We start from the raw sequence: 25,529 nt of genomic DNA, 5'->3' as shown, positions 1-25,529 counted from the left end.
AGACTTTTGACAAAATTGAAATCGAAGAAGTCAAAAAATTCAACACTACTTTTGGGATTAAAAGTTATCTCAAAGGTCCACAAGATGTATAGAAGATGAAACACGAACTGTAAAGGATACATACAAATGTTGATTTAGTAAATGTGGCTTCTTTCTGTATATGATTATGAGCTGAACTTTTATAAACCTTCGTTCAAAATGTTCATTTATCAAATTTTAGCTTAATTGTGGTTCATTAAGGACAAGAAAACAAACCATATTGGTTTTACAGCAAAAAAAAACTGGAGACTTAGCATTACAATCAAGGATTTTGATTGAATGTACCTCAATAAAATCTTCCTGTTTTGTCCATTTCTTTGACGTATCTAACCCCGCAAAGCAGGGTTCTTCCCTAGTTATTAATATGAAAATAAGTGAGAAATAAAAAATGCTCCTCATGATTTGAGAGGGTGACATTTACTAGGAAAGATGATAAAGCATTATTAAAAAGCCGTTACATATGATCATTGATCACCGATTAAATTTGTCCAATAAATGTTCTTAAAAGCAAAAGAAGTACGAAGCTTAACCATCATGTGAAACTAGGCTCATATCATGGATTTATAACAAATTAAAACCTTTGGATTTAATAAAACTGCCTACATAATCATATGCATAATCATATTATCCCCTTCCAATATGTGCAAAGCATTCGCAACAATCGCTAATTACAGTATGAACTTGTAATCATAATCATGAGAAATTACAATTAAAAAGATGAAAATCCATGGCTCAAATATTGAAGACCGAATGTTGCGATATAATGTAACTCATAATCTGAAATTCGTGGTGTCGCAAGATTGATTTTCGGCCTTTTTCTAACGGATTCCAAATCATTGAGTTTGTTTGCATAAAGTATAGTTGATGGAGCATCTTTCCTTTGTGCTATTTTGTTCCTTTCAATGCCCTGTTTTCTCAAACACGCCTCTGTATCGACCCTTCTTTCACCTTCAATTTCCTCAATCGTGGTCGGGAATTTATAAGGTTGTTCACCAATCAACAAACTTTCACCAACCACATCATAAAATCCAGGTGGCGGCCTTCTCTCGAATGGAATCTCAGCATTGTAGTCGATTCCATTCCTTTTCCCATTCCAATTCCGGTTATCAATTCCAGCTACCTTCAATTCTCTCCTCTTTTGCAAAGAAGCAACACGTCTAACTTCTGCAAGTTGCTTTTCCCGGGCCTTCCTTTTGGCCTTTTTGCCTTTTGTATTAGATAAACGAGCCCGTGCCTCTGAAAGCATTTGTTTTTCATCTTCATCCATGTCAACTGGGTCGGGTCGAGCGGGATTTGATTCTGGGTTTGGGTCGATCTCTCCGGGTTTTAATTTTCTTGGTTCATAGTTTTCATCTAGAAGTTGTTGGTTTTTTTCATAACAAAAAACATAAAATGCGGAAGCTTTAGATCTTAATCTCGAATCTGTCAAAAGAAAACTTTAAACGTTAAAGAACGATTACCTACCTAATTCATTATGATTTCCGGATATGAAGACTAGGATGAGTTTTTCAGTTGATCTCAAGACCACCTCTAAGAACCCTCGGCAATGAGACTCACGAATTTTTTTATGTAATTCGTGTGTCTTGATTTGCTCATCACATGTATTTATAGATGGAAATAAACCCTAATGTGAGAGATGGAAAGGATCTTGAGGATCTTGAGTCAAACCGGGAACTCAACCCACAAGGTAAGTAAATATTCTATAAATCGGTCCATTAACAATTTATATTCTTACCATAATAACTTGATTTAATGATAACATTATATATATATATATATATATATATATATATATATATATATATATATATATATATATGATGTGGTCCCATAATTATCTAACAATCTCCCACAGGACCACAAATATATAAATGTACGTATAACTATATAAGCGCTCTAATGAATGTTATCATAATATTGGTACCCTTAAACAATCTCGTCCACAAATTATAATAGTATAGGATCAAAGAGGTCTTCGTTACAATTTACGTAACTAAACCTATAAACGGTCACATATACATATATAACTAACGACATAGATTAAATATGATGTGTGGTTTTAAAATCTAAATAGATTTCCAACGAGTTCCTTTTTTTAACTTGAAGTGTGATCAAACTTCAAATAAGTGCAACTAATAATGGAGTTAACCGAATTCTTAATTCTGTACAGAAAAACATAATTTTTGTTAAACAACACATAAAGCACCATAAAACTCCCACTAAAACCAAATATCACACCAACGTGTGTAGTATGCTCATGAAAGACCTAGGGAGGTAATCCCTTTATGAGCGGATCCGATTTTATGGAGTTTGTTCATATGTGCTATATATATTTCCATTTTGCACTATTGTATTAACAGAAGGAAACTTGATGTCAATATGTTTTGACTTAATAGAACTTCTATTATTGGAATATAACATCGCTGACTTATTATCACAACTTTAGTGGTCTTTCAATACCAATAATGTGTAGCCTCGTGACAAATTTCCGCAACCATATTCCATGCTACAAATTATGCTGCCATTATGGAAGAAGCTACCGAAGTCTATTCCACGAAATGGCTCATCATGCTAAAATGTAAAAGTATCCTGATATGGATCAGTAACCATTTTAGCATCTAATAAAATCATATACTTAATAAAAATGATCTCCGAAGTCTATTCCATGAAATAGCTCATCATGCTAAAATGTAAAAGTACCCTGATATGGATCAGTAACCATTTTAGCATCTAATAAAATCATATACTTAATAAAAATGATCTCCAAAACATCTGAATTTCCTATAGTTGAGCATATAGCCTTTTGTTATATAGATATCTCAAAATCCATTTGGTTGCTTTCTTATGATCCAAAATTGAGCTGCATAGATATCTGCCCAGAACCAGAAAGATAAAGTTACTCTCACTTAATTTGTGATACACAAAATCATCTATTGTATTTACCTCAAAACCAAAAGAGATAAAAAAAATTGATGAAAAATGTGGTACCACGCATAGGATATCCAAAGTCGAGGTTGTTGAGTTTGCGTATTCTGAATAGGAGATTGAACAACATTATCGATAACTGATTCATAATCGGCATACTATCGAAAGCAATAATAGGAATCAAGATTGATTCCTCCTTAAGGACAATGTTTTAACCTTGTTTCTCCCCCAAACTCAACATCCTCAAAGAATGTTGCTCTATCCAAAAATGCAAGGTCAATATCCATGCAATTGAGAACTAACATAATGCCCTCATTCCATTCCTTAAAGTTAATATCATTGAGTACATGAATCATAAATGTGATCAATGTTAACAAATATAATACCATAATTCAAACATAAGCAAATCTATTTTTATGTTCCATAAACCGTAATCAATAAATTCAATTTATGACATCTTTACAAGGTATCGACACAACATTAATATCAAGTCTTTGGACAATAATACTAACTTGCAAGAGATAACCTTGTTTTAGAGATAAACATTGACAATAAATCATGTCAATTAACAAGCCCCTATTTGGATTGACTTATTAATCATATGGAACCAAAAAAAAAAATCATCACATGTTTATCACTATATATATGGTTATTCGGCCAAATATCAGTCTATCTTTGGGTCGGCTAATACCACATTAATAAACACAAAAACTATAAATTTTGATAATACAAATTGACAATATATCAAGTCGTTCAATAAACCCCTCTTTGGATTGACTTATTAATGACATTTAACCTAAATATTGTTGCATATTTATCATCAAACATGTGTTTATCCGGCCCAATATTAACCTACCTTTGGGTCGATTAATATCCGTATTAATAAACACAAACCATAAAATTTAAGTTCTTTGTAAATTAATTTTCACAAAAAAGATCCCTTTGGCGATATATTGTGTTAATTAATTTACTCTGAAAACAAATAAACATGTCATAATTGTAGTTTATTGACAACCTGAAATATTTGTCAAAGTGTGACATTGTGTATAAGATATACTTTTAGGTGGAACACAATTCACATAAACAATAATAGATGTTACTTTGGTAACAATATTATACTAATCAGTGACTCAAAAACAAAAACGATATCCATAAGACAAAGATTCAAGTATTCAATAATAGCGAGAATCAAACTAAATAATAGCGAGAATCAACATTATTATGGAGATTTGATGCAACACATATATCGACAAAACGTCTTAAAACCACCCTAAAATGCTTGAACTTAAAAAAGAAAAGTTCTAAAACCCAAAATTTTATCTAGGCTCCTGGTCGTTACAATGTTAATGTCATAAATGAAATTTATCAACCGCATAAAAAATATTTAATAGACCTTGATAAATTAACGAAACCATATCATAAACTTTTTACAATTTTAAAATTGAATAACAAATTAAACATATCAAAAAAAAGGTTTCAGCTAAAAGCATGAATTACTTTTATGGGCGCAAACCTTATCACACATTTAATTACCATAATCCTAAATTTCCATCAAACAACACAACACGAATAATTAATAAAATTTCATTTAATAATCCTTATTAAGAATCAATAAAAACCAAAATTTGCTAATGACATGAAAACATCCATTACGAATTAGCCCACAGTTTGAGTATTGTCTACAATCCAATTGCTAATACCAAATAATAATAATAATAATAATAATAATAATAATAATAATAATAAGACAAAACTTAAAAAATGGTCCCTGTGGTTTTCGAAAATCTGAAGTTTAGTCCCTAATATTTAAAAACCTCACAGATGATCTCTGTGGTTTCAAAACTTTTAACAAATGGTCATTTTCGTTAACTCCGTTAGCTTTTAGCCGTTAAATGGTATTTATGTCATTTCACTGCCACATGGACCATTTATGAAAATTTGCCTTATTTAAAAAAATATATATATAATTATTTAATATTAAAGGCTCTCTCTCTCTCTCTCTCTCTCTCTCTCTCTCTCTCTCCTTATTGTCAACCTACGACTTCTTTACTCAGACCAGTTAAGTAACTAAGCTTTTGGCTACTGATTTTGTTATTTCTTCATGATTCTTAACTTTTGGTTCTCTATTTCTTCTCTAGTGCTTGCTTCTTGACTTTGTTGCTGAAATTCTTAGATCGAGGTTGGGGTAACTGCCTAATTCGTTTACCTTGTTGGTATTTGGGATGAGTTCGTGCAGAGCCTTAATCCTCTCTGCAATAAGAACAAGTTTTTGAAGAAAACATAATACGAGGTTTACAAGAAAGATAAGAAACATGGGCCTGAATCTTCTAGCTCTACTTCTCTGACGTGGCTGTGATGGTGCTCCACCACCAGTGTTGCAGTTGCGGTCTGTACTTGGTTCATCAACAACGTTGTTGCCGCTCCCGTAGATCGAATTTCTATCAAGCCAATAGCAATAATAATCAAAAAGCATCGATTTCGTGGATCAAGGGTCGTTCAGCCTGCCATCTATATTCCTCAAAATCAAACCCTAGAACTATATTAACCACCATTGTTGACAACAATTCCAACAATGGAATTTGGAACGTGGGTCAACTACTCACGATTCACTTGTGGTTTCCGGTCTAAGACACAAACACGGGACGAAACAATAAAAAGCACGCACACACATATAGGGAAGGGCGGTGATTATCACGTCCACAAATTGATGATGACAACAAGCAGCTGACAGTGGTCGGGAGATGTAATCGAAATCGACGGCGCTATGGTTTCTAGGAGGTGGTGTCGTCGTTGGAGTCGATGGGTAGTGTGATGCAGTGATAGTCGATGGTGGCTATGAAGGTGCTATGAAGGTGGAGGTCGGAACAGGGGAAGGAGACTAGTGGTGTACGATGGGTGATTTGGCGGTGGTGAGTATGTGTTTGCAGAGAAATGATAGAGACGGGAAGGAGGGGAAAATTGTGTTCTCCAATTGAGAGAGAGAGACCTTTAATATTAAATAAGTATATTTTTTTTTCTTTTTTTTAAATAAAGCAAAACTTCATAAATGGTCCTTATACTAGTGAAATGACAAAAATGTCTTTCACTTAACGGCCAAAAGCTAACGAAGTTAGCGAAAATGACCATTTGTTAAAAGTTTTGAAACCACATGGACCATCTGTGAGGTTTTTAAAGATTAGGAACTAAACTTCAAATTTTCGGAAACCACAAGGACCATTTTTGAAGTTTTGTCCGATAATAATAAAAAGCTACCATGTGTGATATTTTTAACAGCTTTGAGAGTTGCAGAAACATTACTTCAATAATATAATAATACCCAAAAAGGCAAAAATAAAGGTGAGTACATGATAATCACATACACGCATATCAGGCTTTAAAAAGGTTATTATTAAATTTGACATAGAGGTCACGTTCCATACCCTAAAGCATAACGAAGTACTATAACCTTTTCAATTGAAAATAAAATAGTGATTTGTCAATATCCGTTTTACACGCAAGCCATAAATTTCACTAAATGCAAAACAAACGTTGTGATATTTAATGAGTTTGTGTCTACTAATATAGGGTGTAGTGTGCATATTATATGGGTACAAGTAGCAAGCATGTCAAGAATGGTCACTGTCAAATTCATAAATCAACACATAAATCAACAGTAAACATTCTTTTATTGATAATTGAACAACAACGTCAAGAAGCAAAAGAGAAAAGCAAATAGTAGATAAATATGACACCTCAAACAAAGGGCACTACTACGGATAATATATCTCACACATCCTTTTTTATACAACGTCAGTCAAGAAAAAAATTTCGACGTCAAGGAAGAATATACAGGTATGTAAGATATTAATCAAAAAATTTCTAGTAACAAATTCAAGTAGGCTCTGATACCAATTGTTGGTTATTTTCATAACCAAAAACATAAAATGCGGAAGCTTTAGATCTTAATCTCGAATTTATCAAAAGAAAACTTTAAACGTTAAAGAATGATTACATACCTGATTCATTATGATTTCCGGATATGAAGACTAGGATAAGTTTTTCAGTTGATCTGAAGACCACCTTTAAGAACCCTCGGCAATGAGACTCACGAATTTGTTTATGTAATTTCGTGTGTCTTGATTTGCTCCTCATCACATGTATTTATAGATGAAAATAAACTCTAATGTGAGAGATGAAAATGATCTTGAGGATCTTGAGTCAAACCGGAAACTCAACCCACAAGGTAAGTGAATATTCTATAAATCGGTCCATCAATAATTTACATTATATATATATATATATATATATATATATATATATATATATATATATATATATATATATATATATATATATATATATATAAGATAAGATGTGGTCCCATATTATCTAACAGAAGTTTCTTGTAATGTTCTAGGCACTGTGATGGAGTGCGTCCCACAATAGGAGCGATTGTTCTCCATTGAGAGGGCATGAACTTAGCAAGATGAAGCAGCTTCTCTTCTTCTTCTCTGGTCCATTTAATCTGTAAGGTTACAAATAAAAGTTAGGATTTGATCAAAAGATTCTACAATTTTTGTAAGTGACCTAATTCTTGAGAGTAAGTTGCATGCATACCTTTGTAATGGAGGGATGAAGCCACTCATACCAACGCGCTTTACACTGCGTAGCGGATTTATGAACGAGTAATGAAGAGCTACGAGTCCATTGGTTGGTTCCATATTTCGAAAGAGCAGCCCTGAGGATCTCATCCTCTGTATTCGTCCAACTGCATTCCTTTGCCATTATCTTCTTCTTCCTCCTCTTTTTCTACGTTTTGATCAGTCCCAGATCTATAAAAAAAAATTACGTCACGATTTAACAAATAAAAAGCAATAAAGTCCTAATCAAAACGCTTATCATCATCACTTAGTCAAAGTTTCGAAATCTTTGACTATTTGAAAAGTGGAACAATTGAACAAATCAACCTTTAACGATTAATAAATCAACAATTATTTAATTAAATTAAACAAAGAAACTTACATCGGAATGAAAGTGTGACGGTGATGTTGTTAGAAACTGATAAGACCGGACGGAGCCGGATGCGGGAAGAGGGGCGGGACCTTTCCCGCTCCGATGAACACCGCACCGGCGGTGCGGGAAGCGAGCGTGGGGAAGGAGGTGGGGGTGGGGTTGCCACGTTCTAGCTCCTCCTCCGATTGGTTGTTTAATTTTTTTTTTCTTTTTTTGTTCCAACGGCTATATAACTTTAATATATATATAAATTTTTTTCTATTCCCCCAATATAAATACCATAACACCCAACATTTTTTTAACCCATACCTTCTTACTCTCTCCAAAAAATATTAATCAAAATGTCATCATCTTCATCATCCGATTCGACGGCTCAACAGGAGGCTAAGTTTATCGGTTCCGTCATGGCGAAAACGATTGCATTGTAACGCCTGGTTCCTGGTATGCATTTAAACTTATTTATTTATTCATTTTGGAAGGGCTACTCGACGAGTTGATGGCCCTAACTCGTCGAGTAGAAGGCAGAATATGCGCGAGTATTTTTAGCAAGCTACTCGACGAGTCGAAGTCCTGACTCGACGAGTCGAAGTCCTGACTCGACGAGTAGGACAGTCTGGATGAAACCCTAATCTTTAGGGCTTGCACCCTATTTAAGCATCATATCTGGCCTCCACCCCAGCCCCCATCACCTCCAAACCCTAATAAACCTTGAGTGATCTTGAGCTATTTCTTTGCCATTGTTGTGATTAAAGCTAGAAGAAGGAAGCAAAGGCTTGGAGTTGCATAAGGAAGGTTGAAGATCTAGAGCTAGGGACTCATTTCTGACTTGATAGAGGTATAAAGCTTATACCTTGGCTTCTATTCACTTAGATCTTCATTTGAGCTTGTATGTTGTCATTTTTGGGCCATCTCCAAGGTCATTCCGAGATTTTAACTCTTGGGGATGTAAGGACTTCAGATCTGGGCACTCTTAAGCTTTAGGAGCTCAAAGTTGCCACCTTTATTCAACCATAGCCCTATCCCATGACTTAAAGCTCCATTTTAGCTTGTATTGGGTGTTTTAGCTTCATATCACCATGCATGCACGTAAAGTTAGCAACTTTACGTGTAATGCTAGTCTAAGGAGTCCAGATCTATGAGTTGGAAGCATTAGAATTGATTAGAATCGACTGTATGGAATTGACACATGGGGGACTCGGTGAGTTGTTCTTGTGACTCGACGATTCGGGTCGCGAACCTCAAACCCCTTTTCTGGTTTTGAGTGAAACCATTGAGTCTAGGAGGTGACTCAGTGAGTTGGACAAGATTAGGACTCGGAAGCTGAAGAACTCGATGAGTCCAAGGAGGGAATCGACTAGTTGAGTCGGGTTATCCCGATTTTATGGCAGACAGAACTCGACGAGTTTGTTAAAGGACTCGCCGAGTTGACTCGGTTGACCACGAGTCTGAGTAGTACATGAACTCGCCGAGTTAGGAGATAACTCGACGAGTTGGGGTTGACCTTGACTTTGACTTTGACCTGGATGTTGACTTTGACCAAGGGTAAAATCGTCATTTTACCCTAAGAAGGATTATCAAATTTCTGACTAAGTGTATATGTAGTTGATAGCCGGGGAGTCGCCGGAGCAGTAGTCAGAGATTCTTCACTCGAGTTTTAGCAGTCAGCCTTACGAGGTGAGTTTTCTCCTGTAGGAACGGGTCTACGGCCACAATGTCGGCCCGTTTAGTTGTTAGTAGTTCCGGGCTACGGTCCGATGTCGGGCATGGCCCAATGTAGGTCATATGCTTTCCGGATTACGATCTGATGCCGAGGCGGTCCCGAGGAATGTTTATGTATGCTTGATGTCTTTGTGATTCTTGCATGTTATGTGTTATGTGTTCCGGGCTTCGGTCCGATGTCGGGGCAAGCCCGATGTATGTTAGCCTATATGTTATGTGTTATGTGTTCCGGAATCCGGTCCGATGTCGGGGCAAGCCCGATGAATGTTTATATGCTCATGTTATATGCTTATGTTATTGTTATGCTATGTTGTATGTATGTCGGGGCAAGCCCGATGTCGGACGGGGTCCGTTGCCCAATGCGGTCGGATGCCGGGCGGCGCCCAATGCCTGGTAAGCCGATGTCGGGATTCGTCCCGATTTAGCTGGGCGGTGTCCCAAGGTTATGATATATGTTATGTGTATGGTATGTGGTAGTTTGGGGAGACTCACTAAGCTTCATGCTTATAGTTTTCAGTTTTGGTTTCAGGTACTTCCACTAGCAAGGGGAAGGGCTCGGGATGATCGCATGACACACACCACAGTTTTTAGCCTGGGATGTTCAGACTCTGATATTTTTACATGATTTTGATACAGTATTCGATATGATGTTTTTGAGATACACGATTTATGGTTTTTCTATATTATGATGGTTGAATTATGGTTTTATTAATGATTTTAAAAAGAAATTTTCGGTCTGTATTTTTGGGATATTTCATGCATACTTTCAAAACCGACAAGGCGAAACATCACGTGCACGATCTAAACCAAGAAACCTGCCGTTACGTAGAAATCGCGAAGCCGAATACGATCATCTTATAGAAGACTACTTTGCAGATGACGCCTTCTACGCTATAAAGTTTCGACGTCGGTTCCGGATGAGGAAGGAACTATTCTTACGTATTGTTGGCGATTTGGAAGGCCGTTTTCCATATTTCAAATGGAAAATGGATGCGAGACGGATAAAAGGTTTCTCTCCAATTCAAAAATCCACGGCTGCAATTCGTCAGTTAGCATACGACATGGGCGTAGACAAATGGGACGGGTATTTTAGGATGCCAGAGCGTACTGTGCGGGAATGTGTGTACAAGTTCTGCAAAGCAATCTGTTTGGTTTATGGGCATTGATATTTGCGCAAACCAACTATGAACGATATCCACCAATTGTACACGGTGCATGAAGGCAAGCATGGATTCCCTGGAATGCTAGGTAGTATTGATTGCATGCATTGGAGTTGGTCATTATGCCCCAACGCATGGCGTGGTCAGTACATGAGAGGCGACCACAAAGAGCCGACGATCATTCTAGAGGCTATCACATCACATGATGTAACATCCTGTTTCGGATCGTCCATGATTAGGGTTCGTGGGCTGCAAACCGGGCATGAGGAAGTCTCAGGGTTGCGACGAGTTGCTGGAAGCATAAGGCATCTCGTCACCTTTCCGTGGGTTTGAGGTTCAAGGGAATCGGGGTTATATCGAGGAAGCGATGGAAGTTTGAAGTTATGGCAGGATAAGTCCCTTATTTGAGAAAGGTGGCAGCTGAATACGCTGGGCGTACATATGTGTACGCTTAGCGTACTCGTGTGCGTGATTTTCAAGCAGAGCCACCTAGTACGCTGAGCGTACCAGAGGGTACGTTGGGCGTACTAGGCACAGAGTGGAAACCCTAACTTTGGATGTGTCCCTATATAAAGAATGAGATGGCCTCATTCCTGGCCACCATCCTCAGTCAATAAACCCTCTAAAACCCTAATACTTCGTTCATGGAGCTTGTGAGTGCATTTGAGAGCCTTAAGTGATTTTGGTGTGTTCTTGGAGTAAGAAGGAGCTTTGGAGAAGAAGGAGTGAGAAGTCCAGGCCTTGGATCTGAGCATATCTGAGTTGGAAGCTTCATATAGAGGTATAAAGCTTCAAGCTTTCTCACTCTTTTGTTTTGAGCATCATATTAGAGTATTTTAGGGTTTTGTCCCAAAAGGTGGAGACTTTATGAGATATTGAGCTCCAAAGACTATGATCAACCCCTTTGAGTGTATTTAGTGGTGTTATGTCACAAAAATCCAATCTTGGTCGTTGGAATCAAGCCATACATGAGTTATGAGCTTTTTGAGATAAGGGAGTGAGTGTTTTGGGTGTTTGTGACCTTTCCAGCCATGCAAAGGCTTAAAGTCACTGACTTTATGGAGTAAGAGCCATTAGGGAGTCCAGATCTGGGATTTGAGTTAATGTCTTAACTGATTAAGACCAAATGAGTAGAAAGAGTGAATATGGGGAGTACGCTGAGCATAATTCCTGTACGCCCCACGTACTGCCCCAGTGTCCCCGATGGCCAATATGGATTCGCGAGTACGCTGAGCGTACCAAGAGAGGTACGCCCCGCGTAACCTCACTGTGGGCTTTTGGGCTAAGTCTCATTTTGGGCCTTGAGTGTTGGGCCTGGAGTTTGGGCTTGTTTCAATAGAGTCTTGGACCATAGGATTATATATATATATATATATATATATATATATATATATATATATATATATATATATGCTTTGGGGCCCTTGAGTTGGGCTTGCCATTAGATGTGAGAGAGTTGGGCCTCAGGAGAGCCCATTTATTATTGGGCCTTGGTGGGCCCAATGGGTTTTAGGTCATTGATGGGCTGGTTAGTGGGCTATCTTTAGACCTAATGAGTGAGAGTTTGGACTTAGTTCCTAATTGAGATAATTATGGGTTTGGCACAAAGTTAGTGGCCGGTGCGTAGCAGCAGCGTTTATAGGGGTTGTTCATCCTCCGAGGTGAGTCCTCTCGCTATACTTACCATGAGTGGTATCTATGAGTGACCGAGAGGGTCTTATGTGTTTACTTGAGTTATGCGTCTTGTCTGTGTGATATATGTATGCTACATTATATGTTACTGAGACCGGACCGGAGGGTCCAACGAGCCGTGAGACCGGAGGGTCCACACTGAGACCAGACTGGAGGGTCCAACGAGCCGTGAGACCGGAGGGTCCACACTGAGACCGAACCGGAGGGTCCAACGAGCTATAGCCATGAGAGGCTTGTTATCTGTGTATGTGGTATTTTGGGGAACTCACTAAGCTTTGTGCTTACCGTGTTATGTGATATGTGTTTCAGGTTCTTCTCAGGACCGCGGGAAGGCGTCGGCTTGATTGTACACACCAGAGGAAGAGTTATGTTTTGAGGATCCTGGATTATTAATCAAACAATTATGGAGTTGCGTTTGTAAATTAAATAAATGGGATTTTGAGAAATGTGTTATGAGAATTATGTGAATTAAAAGTGAAAAATTTGTTTGAAAATTTACGGTGTTACAAGTTGGTATCAGAGCCTTGGTTTGAGGGAGTCGGATATACCTTCGGGTATATGTGGACGCAAACTGAGGATTTGAGAAAATTTTTCAAAAGAAATGATTTTCTAAAACGAGCAAGAGTTTCTAAGAGAAAAACGAGAAGGAGCAGTGTGTACAATCGGCCAGAGCCCGAACGGTGATTTCCCAAAATACCCTTACTTATTTGTGTTATGAGTTATTATTGAGATATTACTGATGCATGCTAGAAGATAGGCTAGGTATTTCATATTTTTGGGCTAGAGTTTCCTGATTTGTGATGCCTTAGCCTAGGAATTTTTCTATCTGTGATGTGCTTTGAGTATGTGCGGAGTAAGAGTATCCAGCAGAGATCTTTTAGAGAGAACTTGAGTAGAGGATTAATCTAGGAGAGATACCTAGATGAGCAGTGGATGAGCCTACTGAGAGAGTAGTTAGATACCCACGTGGGGTAGAGTTTCTTGAGTTCGGTGATACCTTTTGAGTGTGAGTAGAGCAAGTTGAGTGGTAACCTAGAGTGGTTTTACGTGTTGGGAGAGATTATGCGATGCCCGAATGCTGCTTGCTTTGTGCTTTGTGGAACTCTTGATGATGGGAGTCAGCTACTAAGTGAATATGACGATATTCAGGAGGTAGATGGCTGGCATCATAAGGAGTTCTTCAGCACCTAATGGCAGAGAAGTGAGGGAACCTAGGAAGAGCCTAGGGAGTGGCCTTAGTCAGATGAGTACACTGATAGAGGAGAGTATTCGCTGGGAAGCGACCAGGTTTTGCGGGATTGGTCGAGAAGGTTGAGCAGCTACTTAGGAATTCTGGGATGATCCGTGTGGAAAGTATGGGTAGATGTGGCAGGTAGTATGGGCCCGTACTACTGAAAGCAGAGGACCCGTACTCGAAACAGGGAGAATACCAGAGGTTCTAAGTAGCAGATTGAGAGGAGATAACATGGTTCGTGTACCATGATTCATAGCAGATTGAGAGGAGATAACATGGTTCGGGTACCATGATTCATAGCAGATTGAGAGGTGACCACATGGTTCGAGTACCATGATTCATGGCGGTTAGTGTTTTTTGTTTACCAGTTATCCCGTTGTGATTAATCAGATTGAGATCAGATGTTATAGGGTGCGGGGCCAGAGGGCCATGTCGAGCAAGTTTTAATGGAGTATACCTTGAAAGGGAAATCGAGTTCATTTCCGAGGGATTTTATTGGTGAGATGTTAGTTGGAGTCGCAAAGCTTAGGGATGAGTAGAGATGATGCTTATTGGAGGATCGAGGTCTGAGTCGAGCCATCGTCTTGTTGGATAAGGTGTCTAAGTCCATAACTATTTCTGGTATGTACTTGACCCGACCCGGCATGGTCCATTTGGGTTGCATGGCATCATGCATTTGGATAGACTAAATGAGAGAAATAACACTTGTGGTTTATTAATATATTATAAGTTCTAATATATTAATAATATTAGTTAAATATTAATAATATTAGTTAAATATTATTGATCAAGATCTAATCTAGGATTAATTAAGTGATCAAAAGGAGACTAATTAAATATATGGGTTGATTATGTAAATCATTCATAACTTGTATAGTGGGCTAGATGCTCCATGGATTATCTAGTTGGGCTAAGGTCCATAGGATGCTCCATGGGAGTTACAAACCCATGGGTCATGGAAATGAAGAGCCATGTCACATTAGGGTTTACATGGTGTAACCCTAATGCAACACACTATATAAGCATACTTAGAGCAACTAAAATCGGCTACACTAGTGAGACAAGAGGGCAAGGCCGATTTCAAGTGTTATACATTTCTCTCAAAGTTTATTCCAAGAGCATTTGATTTTGTGTGAAACATTTGAGGCATCACACTTGGGGTTCTAGGCTCTCAAGGTTTTTCAAGGAATCAAAACAACTACAAGGTATGTAATCCTAGCCATCTTTTATGATTAAGGTTCCCCATGTATGCTAGATAGGATTATGAACCTTGGAAAAAGTATTTTGCATGTATTTTAGACAAACATAGATCCAAGGTTTTCTAGGGTTGCATGTACACTTAGGAGTGTTAGAATGCTCAAAACCCATAAGTGGTATCAGAGCCTAGGCTTGTTTGTTTGATACTTGATGCAAAATTGTGAAAAAACTCGTTTTTATGCATTCTGAAGCATGAACTCGCCGAGTTCATGGGGGGACTCTACGAGTCCATGACCAAACTCATCCTACTCGTCGAGTAGGTTCTTGCACTCGACGAGTAGGAGCCCCTGAGTGTAGTTTTTCGCGTTTTGCTGCTGGAAATGGACTAGAAACATTACCCTAAACTGTTTTGGTGTTTTAAAACTTGTTTTAGATGGTGTAATGGTTGTTCTAATCCATTTTCAATGGCTAATATCAAAATTACATGATTATATGTGTTCATATGTTCTTGAAATTTTGATATGTTGATTCATGTTCTTATGAGTTCTTGATAGATCATAGGAATTACTTGTTTAATGCTTAATTCATGATCTTTATGTGTTTTAATGGAGTCCATAACTTGTCCTCAAGTTATGGATAACCAAAAGTCACTTTGTATTAATTCCATTAAAAGAACACATAAGTTACAAAAATGAAGAGCCTTCATTTTAATAACTCATAAGTTATGAATTGAAAGGTTTTGTAAAGTTACAAAACTTGCCCTCAAGTTTTGGAACATATAAAGTCATCCAATAAACTTTAGTTCCAACCCCTAGAATTTTAAAAGTTAAAATTCAACCCTTATACTCTATAATATTATAAGTTCAATAATATATATACATGTATAAGATCAAGTCGTTTTACCATTAGTAGGCCTCATTCACGAAGCCGGTCTATAAGGGGGTATAAGGTTGTTGCCTATAAAATGGCAGCTTAATTGGTGTTCACTCTCACCCACCGCTTCCTTGACTGGTGGAGGGTCATTAGCCGAACGGGTAGGACAATGACTTAAAATTCTCATTAAAAGTATAATGATTATTATAAAGTAACTAAATGTTTTTATAAATTCCCAATCTTAGTTACTTTAGGAAAATCTGAATAAGGTGCTAACCCATGAAATTACACTTTGCACTTTGATTAAGTCGTTGGTGGAGCGTGTGTGGTTAACCGGCACACTAACTTGGACTTAACAAGGTAGGCAAAGGGTGACTTAAGGTTTTTCATAGGTCGGTGGAGCACGTATGGTTAACCGGCACATCGATTAAGTGAAAAACATTAAGGGTACCAAGTAATTTGCATGGTTACTTCACACCTTGTTTTGTGATCCTCGGTATCCCAGTCACAAAACATGAAGGGCACACTCGAGATTGAAACATGCCATTGAAAAGTTCAATGAATCTCAAAAGAATCTAGGAGTTTCTAAGAACCAAATAAAACCTAATACTTATATATTTCGTTTTTCATGGTGGAAATTGGTGAATCGTCATTCACCTACCTTTCAAATATGTTATAGCTTGGATTACGACATCCCTATTCTAAGTTATAATATATTGTGATTGGATCCTAGCCTTAATATTACATTTGGGTGTCTTATTAAGGACTATCTTTATATCTCAACTAAACTTGTCTTTTCTTCTTTTTAGATGTCTTCCAACAATGCTGCTTCTGGCTCAAACCCTACCGGCTCCTGAGGAGCAAAGAATATGTTCTCGACAAGGAGCTTAAGGTACCTGAGCCAACTGCTACTCCTGAGGAGCTTGCTGAATATGAGGCACATGAAAGAGATGCTACCAAAGTGGCATGCATCATGATGGCCACTATGACAGCCGAGCTCCAAAAGTCCTATGAGGACTACTATCCTTTTTGTTGGATTAATGTCTAAGTCCATAACTATAATTGGTAAGACTTGACCCGACCCGGCATGGTTCATTTGGGTTACATGGCATCATGCATTTGGATAGACTATAATGAGAGAAATAACACTTAAGGTTGGTTAATATATTATAAGTTCTAATATATTAATAAGGTTATTTAATTAGTATTGATCAAGAATTAATTTGGAATTAATTAAGTGATCAAAAGGAGACTAATTAAATATATGGGTTGATTGTGTAAATCATTCATTCTTATATATGTGGGCTTGTGATCCAAGATTCCTTATGTTGGACTAAGTCCATGGGGTGACCCATGGATACTCCATGGAGGTTAAAATCCATGGAGCATAAGGAATGGGTAAAGTTATGAGTTACATGGTGTAACCCTAATAGCCACCATATAAAAGAATCCCATGGCTCAAGAAATCGTGCACTAATGTGTGAGTGTGAGGGCTAGACGATTTCAAGGAGTGTTCAAGTTTCTCTCAAGTTATTCCAAGTGTATTTGGTGTTGTGTGAACCATTTGAGGTGTCACACTTGGGGCACTAGGCACTCAAGCTTCATGAAGACATTCTACATCAAAGAGGTATGTATTCTATCTTGTTATATTTATTATTTTGTATGCTAGATTAGGATAATACCTTGGATGTTCATAATTGTATGTATAATAGAGAAAACATAGATCCAAGGTATTTAGGGTTGCATGTACACTTAGGAGTGTTAGAATGCTCATAACCCAACAGTGGTATCAGAGCCAGGTTCGTTTTCTTGTTATACTTGCAAAAGTAGCTGAAAAATCGAGTTGGATGCATATATTCGATTGTTTTGGCTGGAATTGGACTAGGAACATTACCCTAAGATGTTTTTGGACTTATAAACTTGTTTTTGATGTGGTAATGTTCATGTTAATCCAATTTCTAAGATAATTGTCATAATTTCAAGATTTGTATTAGTTTGTATGTTCATGCTAATTTCTTGAAGATTGATGATTTGAATTATTTTGTTCTTATGAGGTTCTTAGATTAATAGAAAAGTTGTGTGAAATAGTTGTTTTCAATCCATTTTAATCTAAGAGTTGATTCCAAAGTGTGTTTTTGTAACTTGTCCTCAAGTTATATGAAAAGTCACATTTAAGAATCATAAAACTCATAAAAGTTGGCAAAGGTTACAAAATGAAGAGTCTAGCTCTAATTAAATGGTTTTATGACTCCATAACTTGTCCTCAAGGTATGGAGGTTCAAGAGTCTCTTCATTAAATTAAAAAAAAAAGTGTAACCTTAATTAGTTCCATAAGTTACAATAAAAAAAAAGTTATTTTTTTTATTAATTAGTTTAAAGTCTTCCATAACTTGTCCTCAAGTTATGGAACTTGAAGAGTTTTTTTTTAATTAAAACTACTTTAAACTCATAAGTTATGGAATTAATTAGTTTTGAATAGTTTCAAAACTTGCCCTCAAGTTTTGGAATTTGAAAAGTTTTCACTTATGAATACTTTAATTCCAAGTTAGCCCTTAGAATTTTAAAAGTTAAAATTCAACCCTTATACTTTATAATATTATAAGTTAATAATATTTATATATATGTATAAGAGTAAAGTCAGTCTTACCGTTACTAGGCCTCATTCACGAAGCCGGTCTATAAGGGGGGTATAAGGTTACTGCCTATAAAATGGCAGTTTAATGGGTGTCCACTCTCACCCACCGCTTCCTTGACTGGTGGAGGGTCGTTAGCCGAACGGGTAGGACAAGGACTATAATTCTCCTTTCATTAAAAGTATTAATGATAAATGCTAAGTAACTAAACTCTTATTAATACCCAATCTTAGTTACTTAGGAAAATGTGAATTTGGTGCTAACCCATGAAATTACACTTTGCACTTTGCTTAAGTCGTTAGTGGAGCGTGTGTGGTTAACCGGCACACTAACCTGGACTTAACAAGGTAGGCAAAGGGTAACTTAATATTTATCATAGTATCGGTGGAGCGTGTGTGGTTAACCGACACACTGATTAAGGGGTAAATATTAAGGGTACCAAGTATATTTGCATGGTTATTCACACCTTGTTTTGTGATCCTCGGCATCCCAGTCACAAAACCTGAAGGGCACACTCGAGATTGAAACATGCATTTGAACAGTTCAATGAATCTCAAAGATCTAGGACTTTGAAATCCAATTAAAACCTAATAAATTATTTTGTTTTTCATGGTGGAAATTGGTGAATCGTCATTCACCTACCTTCAAATATTTTATAGCTTGGATTACGGCATCCCTCTTCTAAGTTATAAAATAGTTTGTTGGGTCCTAGCCTTAATATTTCATATTGGGTGTCATATTAAGGACTTTAGATCAACTATCTTGAATATCTCCCAAAAAGATGTTTGGTCTAGACATTTATGATCTTCCCAAATCTCTTGAAACAAGCTTTCCTAAATGAAGATGATGTCCCATGGATATCATAATTCTTTCACCTCCTCCAATTATTCTCCCTAACCCACAAGTTCCTAAAAAGTTTAAGGTCACTCAAGCCCTATTGGCAAGGCAAGGTCTAGGTGTGATCACATCTTGGAGATGTAGTCACATATTGACAAGCCGGGAGAGTTGGGTGTCAAAGTCTTGAGAAAGTTGGTGGCTCAATTACTTTCTAAGTCACATAGTGAGTTCTTTTGGGAATCCTATGAAACAGACTAAGACAAGACCCTTAATGATCTTATCTATTTGTTAAGATCAACTTCCTAAAACGCTATGGACATTGACAATGATGACATTGGATATCCAGTAAAGCTCTCTCTTCCCAATGGAAAGGGATCGGCCATAGTCAACTCGGTTGACCCAATGGTAAAGAGAGAGGCGAAGTCTGAGATAGTCCCATTATCAAGGGTCCATAGGTAACTATTGCCAAAGGAAGGGGCATTGGTTACAAAGCTGCCAAATTTACCTAAGGATGTTAAAGTCAATAAGTTTGGCTCTACTTCAGGTAAAGTCCATTGTCTAACTCTATTAAGTACATGCTGATTCTGATCGCGAAGATGGATTTCAATCGCATGGTTCGGTGATCAGAATTTTGGGCTATTACTTAAGAGTTATGATATTTATATTGCTTAGGAATAGATAACAACAAGGTTTTCATATGGATTGTAAGGATAAGTTTTTCCGCAAAGTTTTAAAATAAAAGAAAAAGGTTTTGATTTTATTTATTTTAAGTATCCTTACAATGGCATTTGTGAAAAGTTGTTGCTTATAAGATTCCATTGATAGCAATATTGGAAAAATGGATTTGATTCTTTCGGTTGTGGTAGTGTCTAATATTACCAAATAAGGAAAGATTCTCATCACCCAAGGTTCAATTGGACCGAAACTTGGAATCATGCAAGTTGTATAGTATGATGAATGAGAACTTTCAGCTTGGAAAATTAAGACTAATTCCTTATGTGAATAAGGAAAGGACTAAGGGATCGAGTACACATTCTTGTGCACTGGTCAAGTCCACCACAAAAGATCAAGAAGACTATTCGTCATGATTTACTTAAGTTCAGTAAATATGGTTATACTTATAAGTTTAAGTATAAGTCTGTAGCATTGGAGAAGTTTCAATGTGAGACAGAACGAATAAGAAGAATCAAAGAATGGCAGAAAGATAAAAGTTTCTCAAATCTGAAAAGATGGGAGAGTACTTTAGTATCATGTTTATGATCATCTTAATGATTAAGATACCATATCACAATTGGTCCTCTAAAGTCATCTTAGTGCATTCTTATGACTAAGAAGAGGAGTCATGAATTGTTGAAATGGTTAAATCAAAAAGATGAGTCATACTTCGTTCCAAAACAATTCTTAGAGTCATACTCCAAGATTGTAACTTGAGTGACATATCTTAAAGAGGGTTTGTTAACACTAGTCAAATGTAAGAGTAAAAGGTTATCTACTCTTGTACATTTGAAATTGGTAAGTTGTGATGTTTTGGATAAAACAGAGACCAACTTAGGCCAATTGTGTAAAGTGTTAGTCTTGATAAAGAATCCGCACTATCTCTTGAATATTTGACAAGGGAGTCTTATATGTCAAGAGGACAGTGGGAGTCTTAAAGCTCTTGAAAGTTTCAAGACTTAATCAAGAATAAAACCTAAAGTCCTTCACTAGCACACGACTTGAGGTTTATAACCTATCGTGTTGAAATTTTTGTGCCTATTCAAGTTGGCTTTGCATAGGAGTTCTGAGAGTTCTCAATTGGTTGCACAACTACTTGGAAGCAATGGCAGGCACCTGAGCTGCCAAATGGCAAGAATTTAAGATTGCACAAGTTTAATCAATATGAGTTTGGATTTGTCACTAACCTTGTCTTGTGATTATGGTTTTGACAAATCCACATGGATAAGAACACATACACTATTAAATCTAAGTGTCATAAGGTTTCTCTCCGATTCATGAAAATGATGGTGAGGAAACACTTTCACTAAGTAGATTTTAGCTAGATAGCAATTGTGATATTTGCATTCTCAAAGTCGTTAGTGGAGCGTGTGTGGTTTACCGGCACACTAACATGGACTTGTGAGAAGTGGCAAAGGTCTAAACAATTGAGACTATGATTACGACATCCCTTTTCATAGTTCTAAAATTTTTTAGACACACATGTGAGCTATCTAAGAGAGGTGTATGATTTTGATAAAGTTTTATCAAAACAATCTAGTATCAGAAATCTGAACTTTGGTAAGAAAGTCAGCTGATTTCTGAGTACATGTCAAAGCTAGTGGGAGCATAAGTGTTATGCTAATAATCATCATGTTAGTGGGAGCATGATAATTATGACAAAGGTTGCAAGTTAGCAATGTTAATTATAGAAAACAAAAGTTTCAATTCGTGAGGTTGCAGGGGTTGAAAAAGTTGTTTTGCTATAATTAAGGGAGAGGAAATTATACTTCATTTCAATTCTAAAAGCTTAGATTGAGATTTTAATTGTATTTAATCAAGGATATATATATGAATTTCATGTTGGAATGGCTCAACATAAGGAAATTCTATATATAGGTCCATTATTTGCGTTCTAAAATTCGATTATGATTACGGCATCCCTTTTCATAATCTGAATTTTGAGAACTTGGCAAATTGAAATGGAAATATTATAGCAAAAGACTGGTTTACTCTTTATGTGAGACATCATGAATCGTGTCCCATATGCTTCGAATATAGGATCGATTACATGTGCTATATTCATCCTTTCTAAAATTTTCCAAATGCCTGGGGCATTATGAAGGGAAAAGGTCTAGAATTGGATATGACTAAAATGATTAAGCAATTGTCGAGGACAATCTAAGGTTTACCAAAGATTGGTTGCTCAAGGACAGTTGGAAGTATAATGTTAATTCTGGAAGGACCATATTGACATAATATGTAAGGAGGCAACTCTTGTTCAGAAGTGATAGTCAAAATGGAATATGGAAATGTTTCAAAGTTAGAAATTATTCAATCTGTGTAAGATTAGGAAACTTAATGAAAGAAGGATGTTTCCAAGGAGCTGATCTCCTTTGGAATGCTCTGTAATGATTGTTGTCAAGTCTTTCTGACTTTGTGCATAATCATTAAGAGGATCAATGCATATAAGTTTAGAATCTAACAGATTTCAGTAAATGGCATGAATTTGGAATTCTTGCATTTGCAGTAAGGATTTGGGATTGTGAAAAGAGGATCATTGGAGTGATGTTCAATTGATCTATTTTACAAAGTAAAGATCATAGACAAACATAGTATGCATACTTGGTGTATGGCATGACTAGTGTTTAGAAAACATAGTGTACATGCTTGGAGCATGGGACAACTATTGTTTTAAATTCAAGTATAAAGTTGATAAAACCGAAACAATGAATAATGAGTAATCAGTATGGTGATAAATAAAAGTGTTTATTTATATTCATAGGGTTTGATACCATATTTGATTCATTTATTCTTGTGTTTCACTTTGCATGTTTTGACTTCCAGAATAACTAAGTCGCTCTTCCTGAATGATTAAGTCATTCAAACCATCCACAGTCGGTCATATGTTGGAAGTAGATATGAATCAAGACTGTCATGGGTTGGTTTGTAGAGGTCCAAGTTGGTGGACAAAGTGGTGCTACAACACTCATGAGTGCTCATAAGTTCTGAGTATTAGATTCAACCCGCGCTCAATTGAATCACTTCATGGATTTTATCACGAGTGATCATGAGACGATAATATCTTATATTCTTCAAACCTAGAGATATGAGTTGTTACTATGAGTTGGTTATACATTGATTGCACGAAAACGCATTGGTAACTCGATGTTATAAAACGTGCCTTTGTGTATGATTCAACAAGTAGTAGAACAAGCCATATGAGTCGAAGTTTATCCATTCCTTTTACCTTCGGGATAAAAGCGATATCTGTGGGCCCCTCGATGATTTAAAGATGATACATGTGAGTGCTTGGCCAAGCCAGGACTGATTTGATTTGTTCAATCAGTCAGTCATCATGAATCAGAAATCGGGAAACAACAAATGGACAGAGAGAATGATTGATAATCCATGTCTCAGTCCATATTATATCTAGAATGGAGGAATATATGATCCCTTATCTAATGGACAAGTCATTGACAAAGGTCAGAGTTCATCGACAAGGTCAGAGTTCGACAGAAGCTTTTGAGAGCTACGATTGTTGATCGGTTCCTGAAGTCATACGCAATAATAGTTTTAGACTTATCCAAGTGGGAGACTGTTGGATTAATGTCTAAGTCCATAACTATAATTGGTAAGACTTGACCCGACCCGGCATGGTCTATTTGGGTTGCATGGCATCATGCATTTGGATAGACTATAATAAGAGAAATAACACTTAAGGTTGGTTAATATATTATAAGTTCTAATATATTAATAAGGTTATTTAATTAGTATTAATCAAGAATTAATTTGGAATTAATTAAGTGATCAAAAGGAGACTAATTAAATATATGGGTTGATTATGTAAATCATTCATTCTTATATATGTGGGCTTGTGATCCAAGATTCCTTATGTTGGACTAAGTCCATGGGGTGACCCATGGATACTCCATGGAGGTTAAAATCCATGGAGCATAAGGAATGGGTAAAGTTATGAGTTACATGGTGTAACCCTAATAGCCACCATATAAAAGAATCCCATGGCTCAAGAAATCGTGCACTAATGTGTGAGTGTGAGGGCTAGACGATTTCAAGGAGTGTTCAAGTTTCTCTCAAGTTATTCCAAGTGTATTTGGTGTTGTGTGAACCATTTGAGGTGTCACACTTGGGGCACTAGGCACTCAAGCTTCATGAAGACATTCTACATCAAAAAGGTATGTATTCTATCTTGTTATATTTATTATTTTGTATGCTAGATTAGGATAATACCTTGGATGTTCATAATTGTATGTATAATAGAGAAAACATAGATCCAAGGTATTTAGGGTTGCATGTACACTTAGGAGTGTTAGAATGCTCATAACCCAACACTTTTGAGATGCACCAGGATTTGATGGACCGCTACCATCAGAGTGCTCGTCAAGAGCGATATGAAATCATCTCCTCCATGATAACAACCCAAATGAAGGATGGTGAACCCATCACGGGCCACATGTAGAAAATGCAAAGGTATGTGGACCGTTTAATGAAGCTGAATATGAACTTCCCGGAGGAGTTAGCAATAGATATCATTTTGCACTCCTTACCATCGTGTTATGATCAATTCCGCATGACATACCACATGAACAAGGAAGAAGTCACGCTCAACAAACTTCAAGGACTCCTAAAGACCGCAGAATCAGGTCTTAAAGGTAAGTCGGTTGTTACCACTCCTATTCCTACTCCAAACTCTGCACCTGTCCTGGCAATCGGGAAATATAGAGGGAAGAAGAGAAAGAACCCTTTGAAGGGTACCAAGGGTAAGACCCTTGATGGCTCCTCTTCAAGCGGAACCAAGAAAGGTTTCGTCACTCCTTCTTCTGATCCCAAAGAGGCTGAATGCTTCTATTGCCATGAAAAGGCGCACTGGAAGCGGAACTGCCCGAAGTACCAGCAAGATTTGAAGGACGGGAAAGTAAAACCCAACCATGCTGGTATTTACACTATATTATCTAATAACTCACCCTATTCTAACTCTTGGGTCCTTGATACCGGATGTGGTATTCATATTTGTTCTGATTTGCAGGGACTAAGAAGAAGTGAGAATGTTGAGCATGGAAACATAAACTTGATCATGGGGAATAGGAAAGCTTCACCTGTCACCAAGATTGGAGTTTATACTTTGTTGCTAAGTAGTGGGTTTACTTTATATTTGAATAAATGTTGCTATTCGCCTGAAATGGCAAGAAATATTATTTCCTTTCATGCTTTGTACAAACAAGGGTTTACCTTTTCTTTTGATAATGAAGTTGGTGGAATAAATGCTTTCTTTAATAATGTGTTTTATTTTAAAGCATTACCTTGTGATGGTGTGTATGAAGCTGTGTCTGTTGTAGATAACTTAGGAAATAATGTGTTGTGTATTGATTCTACTAATGATAATAACTTGGATAAAGCATCATTATGGCATTTTCGTCTTGGACATCTAAGCAAGAAACATATAGGCCAACTCCAAACAGATGGAGTCTTGGAGTCATTTGACCTAAAGTCAGATGATAGTTGTGAATCATGCTT

General features: G+C 36.9%; 1 protein-coding gene across 1 annotated transcript; it reads right to left on the bottom strand.

The window, feature by feature from the left end:
- Positions 1-748: 748 nt before the first annotated feature.
- Positions 749-7,728, bottom strand: LOC145113580 (cell division cycle 5-like protein). The gene is made up of 4 exons (XM_079049653.1): positions 7,561-7,728; positions 7,338-7,468; positions 2,140-2,201; positions 749-1,461 (listed from the first exon to the last, which is right to left on the bottom strand). Exons 1-4 carry the CDS (start codon positions 7,726-7,728, stop codon positions 749-751), a joined length of 1,074 nt encoding a protein of 357 aa, XP_078905779.1.
- Between the last annotated feature and the right edge of the window lie 17,801 nt (positions 7,729-25,529).

The sequence above is a fragment of the Lactuca virosa genome, chromosome 5 (assembly GCF_052849685.1).
Source record: "Lactuca virosa cultivar CGN04683 chromosome 5, Lactuca_virosa_CGN04683_v6, whole genome shotgun sequence".
NCBI lineage: Eukaryota > Viridiplantae > Streptophyta > Magnoliopsida > Asterales > Asteraceae > Lactuca > Lactuca virosa.
Note: the sequence above shows the minus strand (reverse complement) of the source record. Positions and strands in the feature narration are given on the sequence as shown.